Consider the following 13,963-nt stretch of genomic DNA (forward strand, 5'->3'; position numbering starts at 1 on the left):
AGGTATTCTCTTCCATTAACTTACTGCAACAAGAAAGCTGAGTGGAAGTTGCATTTACTGGAAATATTTGTGTTGTCTTAATCAATAATTTTTATTTCACTGTATTCAAATTGTACAGGTAATATTATCATCCATTCATTTTCGGTACCCGCTTATTCCGTAGCCTATCCCAGCTGACATTGGGCGAGAGGCGGGGTTCACCCTGGACAAGTTGCCAGTTCATCGCAGGGCTGACACATAGACAGACAACCACTCACACTCACATTCACACCTACGGGCAATTTAGAGTCACCAATTAACCTGCATGCATGTCTTTGGACTGTGGGAGGAAGCCGGAGAACCTGGAGAGAACCCATGCAGGCACGTGGAGAACATGCAAACTCTGCACAGAAAGGCCCTGCCCCGGCATGCTGGGGGATCGAACTCAGGACCTTCTTGCTGTGAGGTGGCAGTGCTAACCACTGCACCACCATGCCGCCCTCAGGTAATATTAACTCCAAATATTTAAGTTCAGTTTTTTTTAGTACTGCTAACTTCTGGTTTAAGATGCACTTTTATCATTTTTTATCATTATATGCATTTTTCTGTCACCTGCGTTTCTTTGTGTCATTTTACTGTAGTTTCTTTTACTTTACAGTATTTCCAGTCATGTCTTTTGTTGAGCATGAAATCTGTTATTTAATTGGTGAGGGACAGGATTTTTATTTATTGCAAATATTCAGTTAATTGTATGTGGATTAATTATTAGATATTTCTCTAAATGAATTTCTATAATAAGGTTTTTAATGTTTTATTACACTGTAAAATATAGTTTCTATTAAAAAAATATCTTTCCAATGTTTCTGCTTCCTGAGGTGTGTCTGTTATCTACATTCTGTCGCCCTCTTGTGGTGTTAATATTTATTGTCCCTGTTTTTTTTTATGTCCAGCCGGTGATAATGATTTCATAATGATTTCTGAAAAGACCGTTTGTCTCTTGTCTGTCTCTTCAAGGCAGATCTTATAAATTAGATCAAAGCTTTGCCTTGTAACAGAAAATAAAAGTTGTCCATTGGGAGCTTGACAGTGTGAGAAGCTGTTTTTCATTCTGCACCTGTAAATAATCTTTATGATTACACTGTAAAAAAAAAAAAAAAAACAGTTGAGAAGACTTAAAATTTCAATGCAACATACAGCAATAGATTTTTGAGTTGGTCACAGTGAGCAGCAACCTGATTTGTCTTTTTTTAGTGCCTGAAAAATTAAATCATTTTAACTGAAAATATTGTAATTCTTAACATTTACTTCAATTAATTTTAATACAGTGTTTTGGCTTTCTAAAATTCTAAAGTTTATATAAAGAAGAAAAGTAAATTATCTCAACAAAAGATCAGTAGTTGATAAAACTTTTTTGAAACTTGAGAATCTATTGCTGTATGGTTTCATAGAAAACCAGCCCCTCTTCAAACAGGAGGTGGTTTGCGATAATATCTGACTAATGATCATTAATGAGGAACTTTCTTGGTCATATTTCATTTTATTTTCTCACTGACGCTGTTTTCAGTGGTGCTATGTTTAGATTTAGTGTGAATATGTGATGTCATTGATTTTATTATCATCATTAGTAGTTTTTTTGTATACTTGTACTTTTATGAGTAGATTTCCAAGTCTCTACTTTACTGCAGAAGGAAAGTAGTTCCTTCATTAAACTGTTCATAATGAGATCTGTGGATTATCTTGTGTAACTGAGGTCATGATTCCTGTTGAGTTTTTGAAATGTATTTTTTTAAGCTCTGAGCGCCACAAGCTGAGTGTCATGTCATTATTTTGGAGAGAAGGGGACACTAAACAAGATGGTGGATCCAAATGCAGACCGGACGAAGCAGAAACTGTTCAAAACGTGTGTTAATAGAACAAGAGAACATACACAAAGCTTATAAGCAAGGCCAGCTGGTCAAAACAAGAGTTCAGCGAGGGACAATGAGGAACTCGAAGTCCAAAAATACCAAAATCCAAAGTCCAACAAAATGCCACAGAGGTCTGAAACACAGGAGGACACAAGAAGACAAAGACGATCTGACACAGAAACAGAGAAACACAAGGACTAAATAAAACAGGCACTAACTGAGCACAGGTGGAACAAATGTTAATCAAAAAGGGTGGGAAAAGGACAAAGACAGGAAGTAAAGTCAAGACACATGAGGGAGGACCAGGACTACAAAATAAAACAGGAAGTACACATTTTCATCCTCAGAATAACCAGGACTGTTTCTCAATGTTAATGTTTTGGCTCAAGAAAAAATAAATCACATAAATTAAATTTAAATGTAAAGACAGTTATATTCTGTACGACTGTAAATGTCACAATAAAGTTGAACTTTTAGAACCACAAACTGTTGGTGAAAATCTGGATGCACACTATTTTGTAAAACATCATAATAAGAAAATAAAGATATGACAATATTATGAATGGAGGTGTCCACATACTTTTGACCATATATGAATAGTACATGTGCATTTCTGCAGAATATGAAGCCGAAACACTTGGTGGAGGAGGAGGAGGAGGAGGAGGAGCAGGAGGAGGAAGAAGAGAAGAGTTCACAGATGCTGTTGTAGTTTCCTGCAGCTGCCACAAGGTGTCACTAAAACCTTTATTTTACCACTTCACATACAGGTCGGTCCACAGGTGAGTAGGTGGATAAAACATATGGTTGTATTCAAAGTGTGAGCAGATTTAAATGTTGATAATAAATGTTTTATTCAACACTGTGTCATGTCGTGATTGGCTGAGCTATTTATGTTTTAAATAAAAATATTAAAGACAAGAATGTTTGAAACTTTAAGACACTTAATGCTCCTTATTAAAGTAGATATAATAAATGGTTAGTTAATCCTCCGTGCTGTGTGCACGCTCAAACTTCTTGCCATCCCTTCATAAATCAGGACCCAACCTGGGCCTCCTCAGCAGGGTTGCCAGGTCTGTGGTTTTCCTGCAGAATCAGGCCATTTTGAAATGCTGCTGCAGATAAAATTTTTAGTCTGTGGGTTGGGCAGACCGCTTTTGTATTCAAAATAAATAAGATGAATATGAATAAAGATCAATATTTTGAATGAAACGATGTGTTTAAAATGATGAAAATGTCTCAGTTGAAATGAGGTATTGCATTAACTTCAGTAGATGCATATAAAGTACAAACTGTACAGTTCTATTGTTCAGGCAGGCAGGAAGGAGAAGAAGAGAAACTGACAAGACAAAGCAACAGGTCAGTTTGGTGAAAGAACTGTTGTTTTGTTGTTTTGGGAAAATTGCTTTTAATGTTGGCACATTTAACATTTATATAATTTTGTAGAGTGTGTTCAGTGTATGGTTCTGTATAGTTTTTGTGCTGGTTTTATTCACTGTTTGGCTGGTTTTTGGCTGGTTTGGAGTGACTGTTTGGTGGGTTTTGTCACACAGACTTATCAAAAAGAGTCTAGAAATGCTCCGGCTCCTGTCCCCCTGTTCAGTATTATTTACTGTGGATTAACTTTTCTTTGTGATGATTTTGCGACACGTTAACCTGCACGTGACCCTTGTGTGCACAGTTTGATTGACATTAAAAACACAGCCTGGTGATAACAGCCAATCTGCCTTCTTCACAGCCGCTGGATAAGAGCCAGATAAAATAAACAAAAAAACATCTGTACTGCAGAGATTTGACTTTTGAAAAACAGCCGATCAAAAATGTGGGACATCGTCTTAGTATGTGATAAAAATGCGAGCAGTGACTGATGGTTTCCTCTGTGACATACAGGTGGAGTTTTGTTCATCTTGTATATCCATCGTGGTCATGTGTGTCTGACAGGTTTATTTTTGACTCCTGTGCTGCTGTAACAGGTACATTTCTCTGGTGCCGGATCAGTAAAGTTTCTTATCTTATTTTATCTTGGCCCAGATGCTCCACATCTGGCAGGCTTCTCCCCATCTTCGTGCTGATCGCTGTCAGTGAAATACATCAGTATTCAGATCCTGTACTTCAGTAGAAGTACCACATTACTACAAAGTCTATTACAAGTAAAGGTCCTGCACTTTACTTAGTACTAGTATTTTCCATAAAGTGTATATAAAGTGTGAAAGTACCCACTGTGCAGCAAAAAGTTCCCTGTCAGTGTTTCATTATTATATCTGATGTTTTTTTTTTTTAACTAGCTGATTATTTATAAAAAATAATCAATCAGTTGTTTGGTTCAGAAAATGGTGAAAAATGTTGATAAAAGCTCAAGATGACGTCCTCAAATGTCTTGTTTTGTCCATAACTCAACAATATTCAGTTTACTGTCAGAGAGGATGAAAGAAACCCTGAAAATATTCACATTTAAGAAGCTGAAATCAGAGAGTTTTGACTTTCTTTTTTTAATTAAAGAAGACTCAAAATGGATAATTGATTAATTAATCCTGTCACAAACTCGTCACTTGAGAAATAAGTCCAAACATGTGGAGCAGAGGGATTTACTGTCTAAAGACAGGAGTGAAGACACCAGAAAATATTCACATTTTAGAAGAATTTCACTTTTTACAATTAAATAAAATCAGTAGGAATATTTCCACAACATTATAATGCACTTGCAGAATTAACGTTATTATTTTGTTTATATTTACAGCACTTTAAATATCTCATTTATATATTTTCATATGCAACATTTAAGTTACTTCTTCTTGTCCCCTTTACTATAAGTTAATTAGTTCCTGCATGCCTGTGTTTTATGGGGACGGAGATGAGTGTCACAGAGTGAAATGTGCAAACAGTAGAGGAAGAAATTCACTGTGAACCTCCACACTGGATGTGCTGCAGCTTACAGCTGTTTGGACGTTGAATAAAAGAAAAGAAAGGTTTTGAAGGAAGTTATTGCTGGTTTATCACCAACAGCACAGAAAAAGAACTGTTAAATCGCAAAAACCAAGAAAACAGAGTTACAGTTGTTTTTACTGGACAGGAAAGGCATGTAAAATTGTAATCTGAGAAGTAACTAGTAACTAAAGCTGCTAATCAAATTAAATTATCAGTTAAAGTAACTCACTTTGGACAAAATCATCTGCCAAATGAATACTTTTTGTTTCTGTGGACAGATCTCCTCCTCTGCTCTGTGCTTACAGTAGATACTGTCCCATTTAAATATTCAGGTCAGGATGTCATTTTAAAGGTCACATCTTTGTCACATCTTTTTGAGTGAGTATTATAATAACAGGCTTTTAAAAAGACACAAATAAAAATTACACCCTCATAAAAGTTAATAACAGTCGTAGTTGTAATTGTCATTTTATTTGTATCCAGATAGAGACGGCGAGTCGTCTCACAGCAACATCGTATAATTTATAAAGAGAGGAAAGACAGGTTTGACTTAATTACAACGCTGGACAGATGACAATTAGCCAAAGATGCTTTTTACAGAAAACATAATTTATATTCTCACCAAACATACATCTAATGAATCATGTCTGTTTCCTTTAAAGGGTTCCTTAAGAAACGGTGACCTTTCTCTCTAGTTTTAGGAAGTCTGGTTTGGAGTATCTGTGCTGGCGAGAGGAACAAAGTGAGAAAACTGATCAGAAATCAGTGATCCTGGGAAGAAAAGGGAGAGGGCAGTGAAAAACAGGAGGGTTGGCGAGTATGTGTGAATGTGAACATGTAGTTAAAGTCAAGTACATCTGTGAGCTAATATTTAATTTAAGCCTCTTCTTAAATTGACTTTTACAGGCCAACATTCCTGTCATCTCACCCTCCCACACAGTTTTGAAATTCTTTAGAGGGTGCTCTTGTTCTTATTGTTTATAAGATAAACCCCTTCATGATAGGAAAGTTTAATTAATCTGTTGACTGACATCTGAGTTTTTAACAGCTGAATACATCTTTTGTTCTTTTAAAAAATAATAAAGGAAGAAGTGAAGAGCAGATCAGTGCAGAATGTTCTATGGAAACACTGACAGTTCAGACTGGAATGAATGAATGTTATTCGAGTTTGTTTTTGCAAAGTATTTTTAATCAGTTGTTCCATGTGAGTGTTGAGTGACTGGATGATGGAAGAACGACACTTTGTTCAAAGTTTCTTGCGCTCTTTATGTCTTTAAACCCACGGCTGAGGCTCGGGGTGGGGTGGGGGCTGGGAACTAGAAACTGAGGCTGGGGCACGAGGAGTTAGGAGCTGCTTAAAAGTTAGACAGACAGCAGGAAGAGCTGCAGGGGAGTAAGAAGTAACTGATTACAACTACTCAAATTACTGTAATTAAGTTGTTTTTTTCCCTGCAACTTAAATGTCAACCTCAATTCAACTCAACCTCAACATGACAGAAAAAACAAAACAAAAAAAGACATAAATATATGCGTTTTGTCAGTTATAAATGATTAATTATAAATGATTAATCATTGTTAGTGTATTGAACTATCAGTTAAAGAAAATGCACAAGATTTGCAACCCTGGTTTGGAGAGGTGAGTGTGACCACTGGAGCTGCAACAATTAATAGATTACTAAATAAATCATCAACTATTTTGATCACTGATTAATCATCTAAGTAATTTCTTTTAAGAAAAAAATCTTCTTAAATGTGAATATTTTTTAGTTTCTTTACTGTTCTATGACAGAAACAAGACATTTGAGGACGTCGTCTGAGAGTTTTGCAAACACTGATCGATTATTCATTTAAAGATAAAGATAAACTCTGAGTCTTCTTAGTGAGGTTAGTTAGAACACTGTGGTTTTATTCTCCCTGGAACAAGTTGCCTTTGATGAATCATGCAAAAAAAAAAAAAAAGCTTTCTTTTGCAGTTTTCACTTCATCCTGCAATTTCATTCACGTGTTGCAATGTTTAAAGAAAAGCTGCCATGAAATCAGGCATCTTAGGCCGCAACAATTCCAAAAAGGCCTGTGCAGGGAGTCCAGGAGGGACTGATTATGTTGTAACATCAAATACACAACTTATAGGAAAACCTGACAAGCACTTGACATGCATTGAATAAAGCGACCTCGGTCACTGAAGTGTGCACTACTACATCCTGCAAAAACACACCCAACCAGGTAAAATTCCAGGTTTTTAGGATGTCCTGTTTTGCAGGAGAAGAGTAATCCTCTGTGAGCTTACATAAAAGTTAATTAAGATGGCGAGGTGCCACGACTGACATCTCTGCTTCTCTGAATTTACAATCCAACAACAGAACAATCTATACAGTCATTGTCCAGCTCTGAAGAACATTGCAATAAACTGGGTGTGTATAGGTGTGTTACCCTCAATATGCATCATTGCACATGTAAAACAATAGACTCTAATGCTATTTTTAGCACGACAAACACACGCCGGCTCTTTATATTGTCTGCCAATGAATATAACACAACACACATATTTCTACACGTTCCTGATCATCTGGTTATAGAACCAGCTGCTGTCGTCACAGCTGACGAGACAACAGAATCTCCTCCCTCTGCAATATTTGTCTGCTCTTTTTTTGAATTGTGAAACTCTGTGGCATGCGCTCTGGGAGGTGTTATAAAAATAAAGGAATTATTACAACCTGTTCTCATCACACACCATTAAATACCGACGCTGCTTTGTCATCCTGTTGTCGGCCCGTTCTCACTCCAAACGTGAATTACAGCAGCTTGGTCGTTGGTCCAATGCTTCAAACTGATTTCTTTTTAAGTTACGTTACATAATAAGTTATATAATTCATGTTGCGCTGTGTCAGGGATAATGTACAGTGAGCAGGTCATTATTATGAAATAAATCATGATGATACTCTGGCTTCCTCCACCAGTCCAAAGACATGTAGGTTCTCTGTGTCCAGTGTGTCCCCCGCCTCATTCACTCCATCCTCTACCGTACAACACTGTGGTTGAACACAAACGAAAATCAAATGACAAAGACTTTTCTACTGTAAAGTATATTGAGAGAGTGGCTGAAGCGAGCAGAGCACAGACCAGACAAATCATTGTGACGGAGGCTGTTGCATCCAAATCTGTTGTGAGCGCTGAAGGAATGAAGATAAATTGGAATTAACGTAAGTTTAGTATGAGGCCAAACTGGTAGGTATTTGGGTTACTGCCAGGGGAGAGTGTGGGGTTAAACGTTGTGTATTTGTTTTTATTTGTTAACCATTTTATTCAATAAGAAGCTGATAACAAAAAAAGGCAAATAGTGATAAATTTTGTGACTTATCCTGCAAAAAGTGTTGGGGTCTCTCTCTTCCTCTTTCTTTCTGGATTTTGGATTTTGTGTGTTCCTCTACAGATTAGATCTGCAGGTAATCTGTCATTTCTCACCATTACTGAGAACTAATTTATTGAATCTGAGTTACTTTCTGAGCTAATTTTTCCTTTAAGTTAATCAGCTTATTGACACTAATGTTATGACCTGCTCCTGATTTGGTTAATAATGAGAGGATGAACAGAACAGAACCAGGTGAACTGAGAGAGAGAAAAAAACAGGACATGTCAGCAACCCATAAAGTTTTCTGATTTGGTTTGAATAACAAACTTAGTGGGACGATTTTATTCAGAGACCTGATGACTAAACAGATAATTGACTATTGCTAGCTAACATTTTATATAATAAATTAATATGATATGAAAGACAAATAGATCCAACTCTAAAATGGCATTTTATGATTGAGTCAAGAAGCATTTTCAAAACTATACCAAATGTTCCCTGATAACAGATGTTGGATGTTTTACTCCTTGAATGCACACAAACCCTGTAACGTTCGTAAACAAGAAACCTGTCTACGGATACAAAACTAAAATGTTATGGTCTCACTTTTTTTGGTGATAGAAAACCAGGGATCCCACTGAAAACCATGCAATTTTATGTGTTTGCTGCTCACCTTTCCTCTCCAAGAAGCACGAGGAACCATACTGTCATGATGAATCTGTATGTTTATTTGTTTTACAACCTGTTACACTGCAGCTTTTGATTTACGATCGTTCCCCCAGAAGGAGGCGAGGCCTTGATGACTGGGGCTCGATGACGTCTTTCTGAGTTTAAGTCACTCACTGTTTGCTTTAACTAAAGTTAAAAAAGGTTACGGTTTAGGAGGTCAGAGGTCAGAGGTTGGACAGACAACCAGGATATCAGTTCTTCAGATTGTTAGAGGCTGTTCTAGGAAACACCTTTTACCTACCACACGTCTGCTTACCTACCAGGTGTCACTGACCCTCATCTCGTTATCCCATTACTTTGCCTAAAGGGACAGTTCACTCTAAAATAAAAAATGCATATCTTTCCACTGGCCTGTGCTGCTGTTTATCCATCTAGATGTATTTGGATTGAGTCGCTGAGTTGTGGAGATGTCTGCCTTCTCTAATGGAACTAGACGGCACTCAGCTTGTGATGCTCAACGCTCCAAAAAATGCATTTGAAAAATTTAAAACCAGAAATTATGACGTAGCTACACAGATCTTGATGTGACTGATTTCATGTCAGAACTACTTTCTTTCTGTTGGAAAATCTACCAGAAGTTTCTTTGTTTTCTACTAGAAAGAAAGTAGATCCCACATGAAACTGCTCACAACAAGATCTGTGCATTATCTTGAGTAAGAGGGTCATGATTTTTGTAAAGAGACATTGGTTTTGTGTTTTTCAAAAAAAATTTTTTTCCATTTAGTTACATTTTATTGAAGACAAGGCAGACATCTCTACAGCTGATATTTCCAAAACTCTGCAGCCCACAACAAATAAATCTAGATGGATAAATAACACTGCAGGCCAGAGGAAAAATATCTGTCCTGTGAACCAATGATGATTTAGAGAATTATATGGCAGTGAATAACAGTTTTACTTTTATTTTCATTTACTCTTCTTGTTGACCTTAAATGCTTCTCACACTCTCAAAATGAAAAATGCGTCGCCTACACACTGAAATAAAAAACTGTCTTCGTATTTCGTTAATTAAAATATGTCACATCATACAATAATACAGAATTATAAGACATTATGAGCTTTGAAAGAACGTTGCCATCAATTATGACATATTATGATACAGTAAATATAAAAAGTTTTATAATTGCTGTGAACAGAGAACAGCAGATGTGCGCGTCATAGAAAGTGTTGCAGAGAAACTGAAACAGTGGGAACGAGCCGATCAAACAGTTTCACTTCACACCATGTGTAACATAACTGCAGTATTACACACAGAAATGTCAGTAATGTCAGTGGTGGAACCAGCAGAGCAGGAGAATATTTAATTATGACTGTGATTCATCTCCTCACAGTGACACGTTAGACAAAAAGATCGGACACGTGAGCTTTGGTTTGACATAACATGGCCAATGTTTGCAGAATTATAAAATTATATCTTTAAGGTGTGATTTCACTGAAAATTGGTGATATTTCATTATTTTCTGACCTAATAAATTAGGATTTGTTTTTTGTAATTAACAACTTAAAATATCACAAGAAAAAGAGCAGAGTAACTGAAAACTTTAACACTCTTAGAAATAAGGGTTCCAAAAAGATTCTTCTTGAAGGGCTGAAGTTCTACCCAGAACCATTTGATTCTGAAGAACCTTTTTTTTTTTTATAACAAAGGGTTTGTCGAAGATTCTTTCAAGACTGAAAAGGGTTCCACTGAGAACCTTTTTCATAAAAAGAAAGTTCTTTGAGGATTTTTGAATCCCTTGAAGAACTCTTTCATAAGGGGTTTCTATTAAGAAAGCTTTTCATTCAGTTTTTTTCTTTGTAAAACAGGAGGATTTAGATTGAATGCTTACAAGAAATATTCTTAGAACATCATGGGTGCGTTCTACATGACACCACGAACAGCTGAAAACTAGGAGGGGATTCTTTTTTTTTTTTTTTGTTTCCAAAATAAAAGTATATATTTCTTTGCTAAATGTGATATGGTGTGTTATTTTTTGCATCTAACTGGAAATCTGGCATAACGTTTAATAAATACAGGATTAAAATTAAATTCTCTTTTAAGGACTGATTTAATGAATGAATGAAGTTAATTCCTAAATCTTTTCAACAGATGACACTGCCGAAACATATGTTTATTACATTTTCAAGAAGTGACCAGGAGTGACCGAGCCTCTTATTTTCTGTTGTTTGGTAGGTTTATGTTGTGAGAAGCTGCTCCATGACTTATGTACACTTGTGGTTGTCGTCCTGACAGGCTGACAGGGCGCCGTATTGTTAACGTGATCCTCCCAAATAAGTGGGTGTGCCTTTCACTCCTTTGTGCTCATTGTGAGCTCTAATAACTATAAGCCTCACCGTAAGAAAAGGTGGATCACAATATTTTGTTTTTTATTCAGCAGTGAGTCGTCTGTGTGGAATCAGCTGGGGTTGGTCCACTGTGAGATCTCTGGGAGTGGGTGTGGATGTCGAAACGTGTTCACGCCAAGAGATTTATGTGCGCCAACTGTCCTCACGTAACCATAAAAGGTGACAATAAACATGCAAGAGCCTCTTGTTGACTCTGTGAATCTGCAGGACAAACACAACAGCAACATCAGTATTATTCTGTTCTTTCTGTGAGCAGGGCATCAGATTTTAATAATGCAGGCTTTTTATCAGCTGCCTGGTCGGGTCGCTGTTACTCTGACTCGGAAGCATTATTGCATTATTCCACGATTGTCATTGCCTGTCTGTTCACACCATGGAAATTATAATAATTACCTGAAAATTAGAGTAATAGAGTATTTTACAGAGGAGGACAGAGGACTGACAGAAAGCTGAACATTATGATGTCACAGTGAAGTTGATCTTTGACCTTTTGGATATAAAAAGTCATCACGTCATCATTTTATCCTGTTAGACATTTGTGCATAATTTTGTGATAATTAGCGTATTAATTTTTGAGTTATGCATGAGGCCACAGTGACCTTTGACCTTCACCATCAAAATCAGTTTATTTTCATGTCCAAGTGGACATTTGTGCCAAGTTTGTACAAATGTCCTCGGGGCGTTCTTCAGATGTCGCATTCATGAGAATGGGACGGATGGACAGACAATCTGAAAACATAAGGCCTCCGGCCAAGATGGAGGCAGAAAATCACTGACTTGATGATTTCTTTATAAACATCCAAATGAAACCGCTCTGTTCCAAAACAACCGCACCTCAAAACATAATTAACTTATGTGTTTAACTGGAGGGCAACTCCATCAAATGGAAACTGCAAAAGGTTGAAAAAGAAATCTTCCCTCTTGATACAAACTGCAAGGGATCAACCTTTTTATCTTGACATAAAATATTTTTGTGCATTTCTGTATGTATGTATACATATATATATATTTTTATTTATTTATTTATTTATTTATTTATTTACAAAGACTTAAAATAATGAGGTCTTACATTAATTTTTGAACTTGGAAACAGCAGTTGACTCTCAGCTTTAGGTCAGTTTAGTGTCTGTTTCGATCATTTCCTATTATCTTCATCAGCAGATGGATTTCGTGAAGTTTTCTAAGCATTTTTCATCCAGTTTTTAAAGATGATGTGAAATGTTGAAGCCTGAAGAATAACCTCTTAATGACCTGTAGCTGAGAATGTTTTACACCTTCATGTCGCCTTATAAAACATTATTATTATTATTATATTAACTGTGTCATTTGTTAAGTAAGTGATGGTGATGATCACCTTATGACTCTCAAGGGACTTCATGGCTTCCAGCTCATGGATGTGGTTGCTTGGCAACAACAGCAGCAAAATAGACAGGTGAGTCAACTATAGTATATATTAGTGGTTTCAATGTGTGAAGCTACAGGCGTGACCTGAGAGATTCTCATGTTCAGAGTCAGCTGTGTGTGTCTCATTTAAAAGCCTGTGACTCAGCGGTGGAACATCTCAGCAACCTGCAGAAGGTTCTCGTGTTTTCTCTCTGTTCTCTTCAAACATTTTTTGTTATTAATGTATTTATTTTATTTCCTATTTACTGTAATATTACTCATTTTCAACAGCCTATAAGTTTTTAATCAAAAAATTAAATTAAAAATAAATTTTTAATGCTTTATAGCAACAATGCTCACAAAATCATTTATCATAACACATTATAAAACATTTTATAGTGACTTTAAGGGCAGGTATTGCAGATATTACTGGTGACTCACTGACATTTTTTCTGCAAGGATCAAACCTGTGATAAATGCTTAAAAGAAAAGAAAAAGAAAAAAACTGTGGATGTACATTTACGAATGCAATATGTTTTATATAATATGTTTTTATGTTTTTAACTATTTTTTACATTTATTTAACCTTTATTTAGACAGGTAATTGTCGGGAGGGACCTGTTACAGCCTGTGTAACAGTTATGATTCTTGCCAAAAAATGTCAGTGACCTGCAATTATGATGTATTATGATACTTGACCTTATAGAAAGTCATTAAGTAAGTCATTATAGAATACACTACAATTATGATTCATTTATTACTGTTATTCCATGCTTATAACCATAATTATACAATGCTATAAACAGAAAACACATAGAAAGTGGTGTGTGCGCAGGAGAGAGAGAGAGAGAGAGAGAGAGAGAGAGAGAGAGAGATCCAACCTTGTCTCAGCAAAAGGCAAATTAATCTCTTAAATCATCTCAAAATATCCATCCAAGAAATTGAAAAAAATGAAAACATCAACAGTAATGTCTCTTTCCTCTTCCTGTCTCTTGACAGCAAAAGTCACCTGACTACTGTTACTGTTGTGACAAAAAGACCTTGAAATAATCCAGGCTGAATGCTGCAACATTTATCTAAAACCCTGGAAAAAAAGCCTGTTGAGTCAGACATGATGTCAAAAAGAAAGCTCACTGAAGAGGAACAACGTTTGCAGGAAAGGAGTTTACTCATGCCTTTCAAGACAGCAACACCAATAAACTCGAGTCGATCGCAGGATCAGACTAACAAAAGAGAATCAGTGCACCTTCATTTATACCATTTCAGAGACTTTGAGGTGTCTCTTCCCCTTTCTAGTCATTCCAGCTGGCACCCAAAACATACCTGTGTATGATTCCCTGTGCCTCCC

The 13,963-nt window shown here is 36.3% G+C and overlaps 1 protein-coding gene across 1 annotated transcript in view; it reads left to right on the forward strand.

The window, feature by feature from the left end:
* Positions 1-471: 471 nt before the first annotated feature.
* The window catches only part of LOC146313580 (uncharacterized), a 91,326-nt gene continuing 77,834 nt past the window's right edge, over positions 472-13,963 (forward strand). The window contains exon 1 of the mRNA XM_084739496.1: positions 472-484. Coding sequence (XP_084595622.1) covers positions 472-484 — 13 coding nt within the window. The remainder of the gene's footprint in view (positions 485-13,963) is intronic.

This window comes from Lutjanus erythropterus, chromosome 16, assembly GCF_056507025.1.
Source record: "Lutjanus erythropterus isolate fLutEry1 chromosome 16, fLutEry1.hap2, whole genome shotgun sequence".
In the NCBI taxonomy this organism is placed as follows: domain Eukaryota; kingdom Metazoa; phylum Chordata; class Actinopteri; order Lutjaniformes; family Lutjanidae; genus Lutjanus; species Lutjanus erythropterus.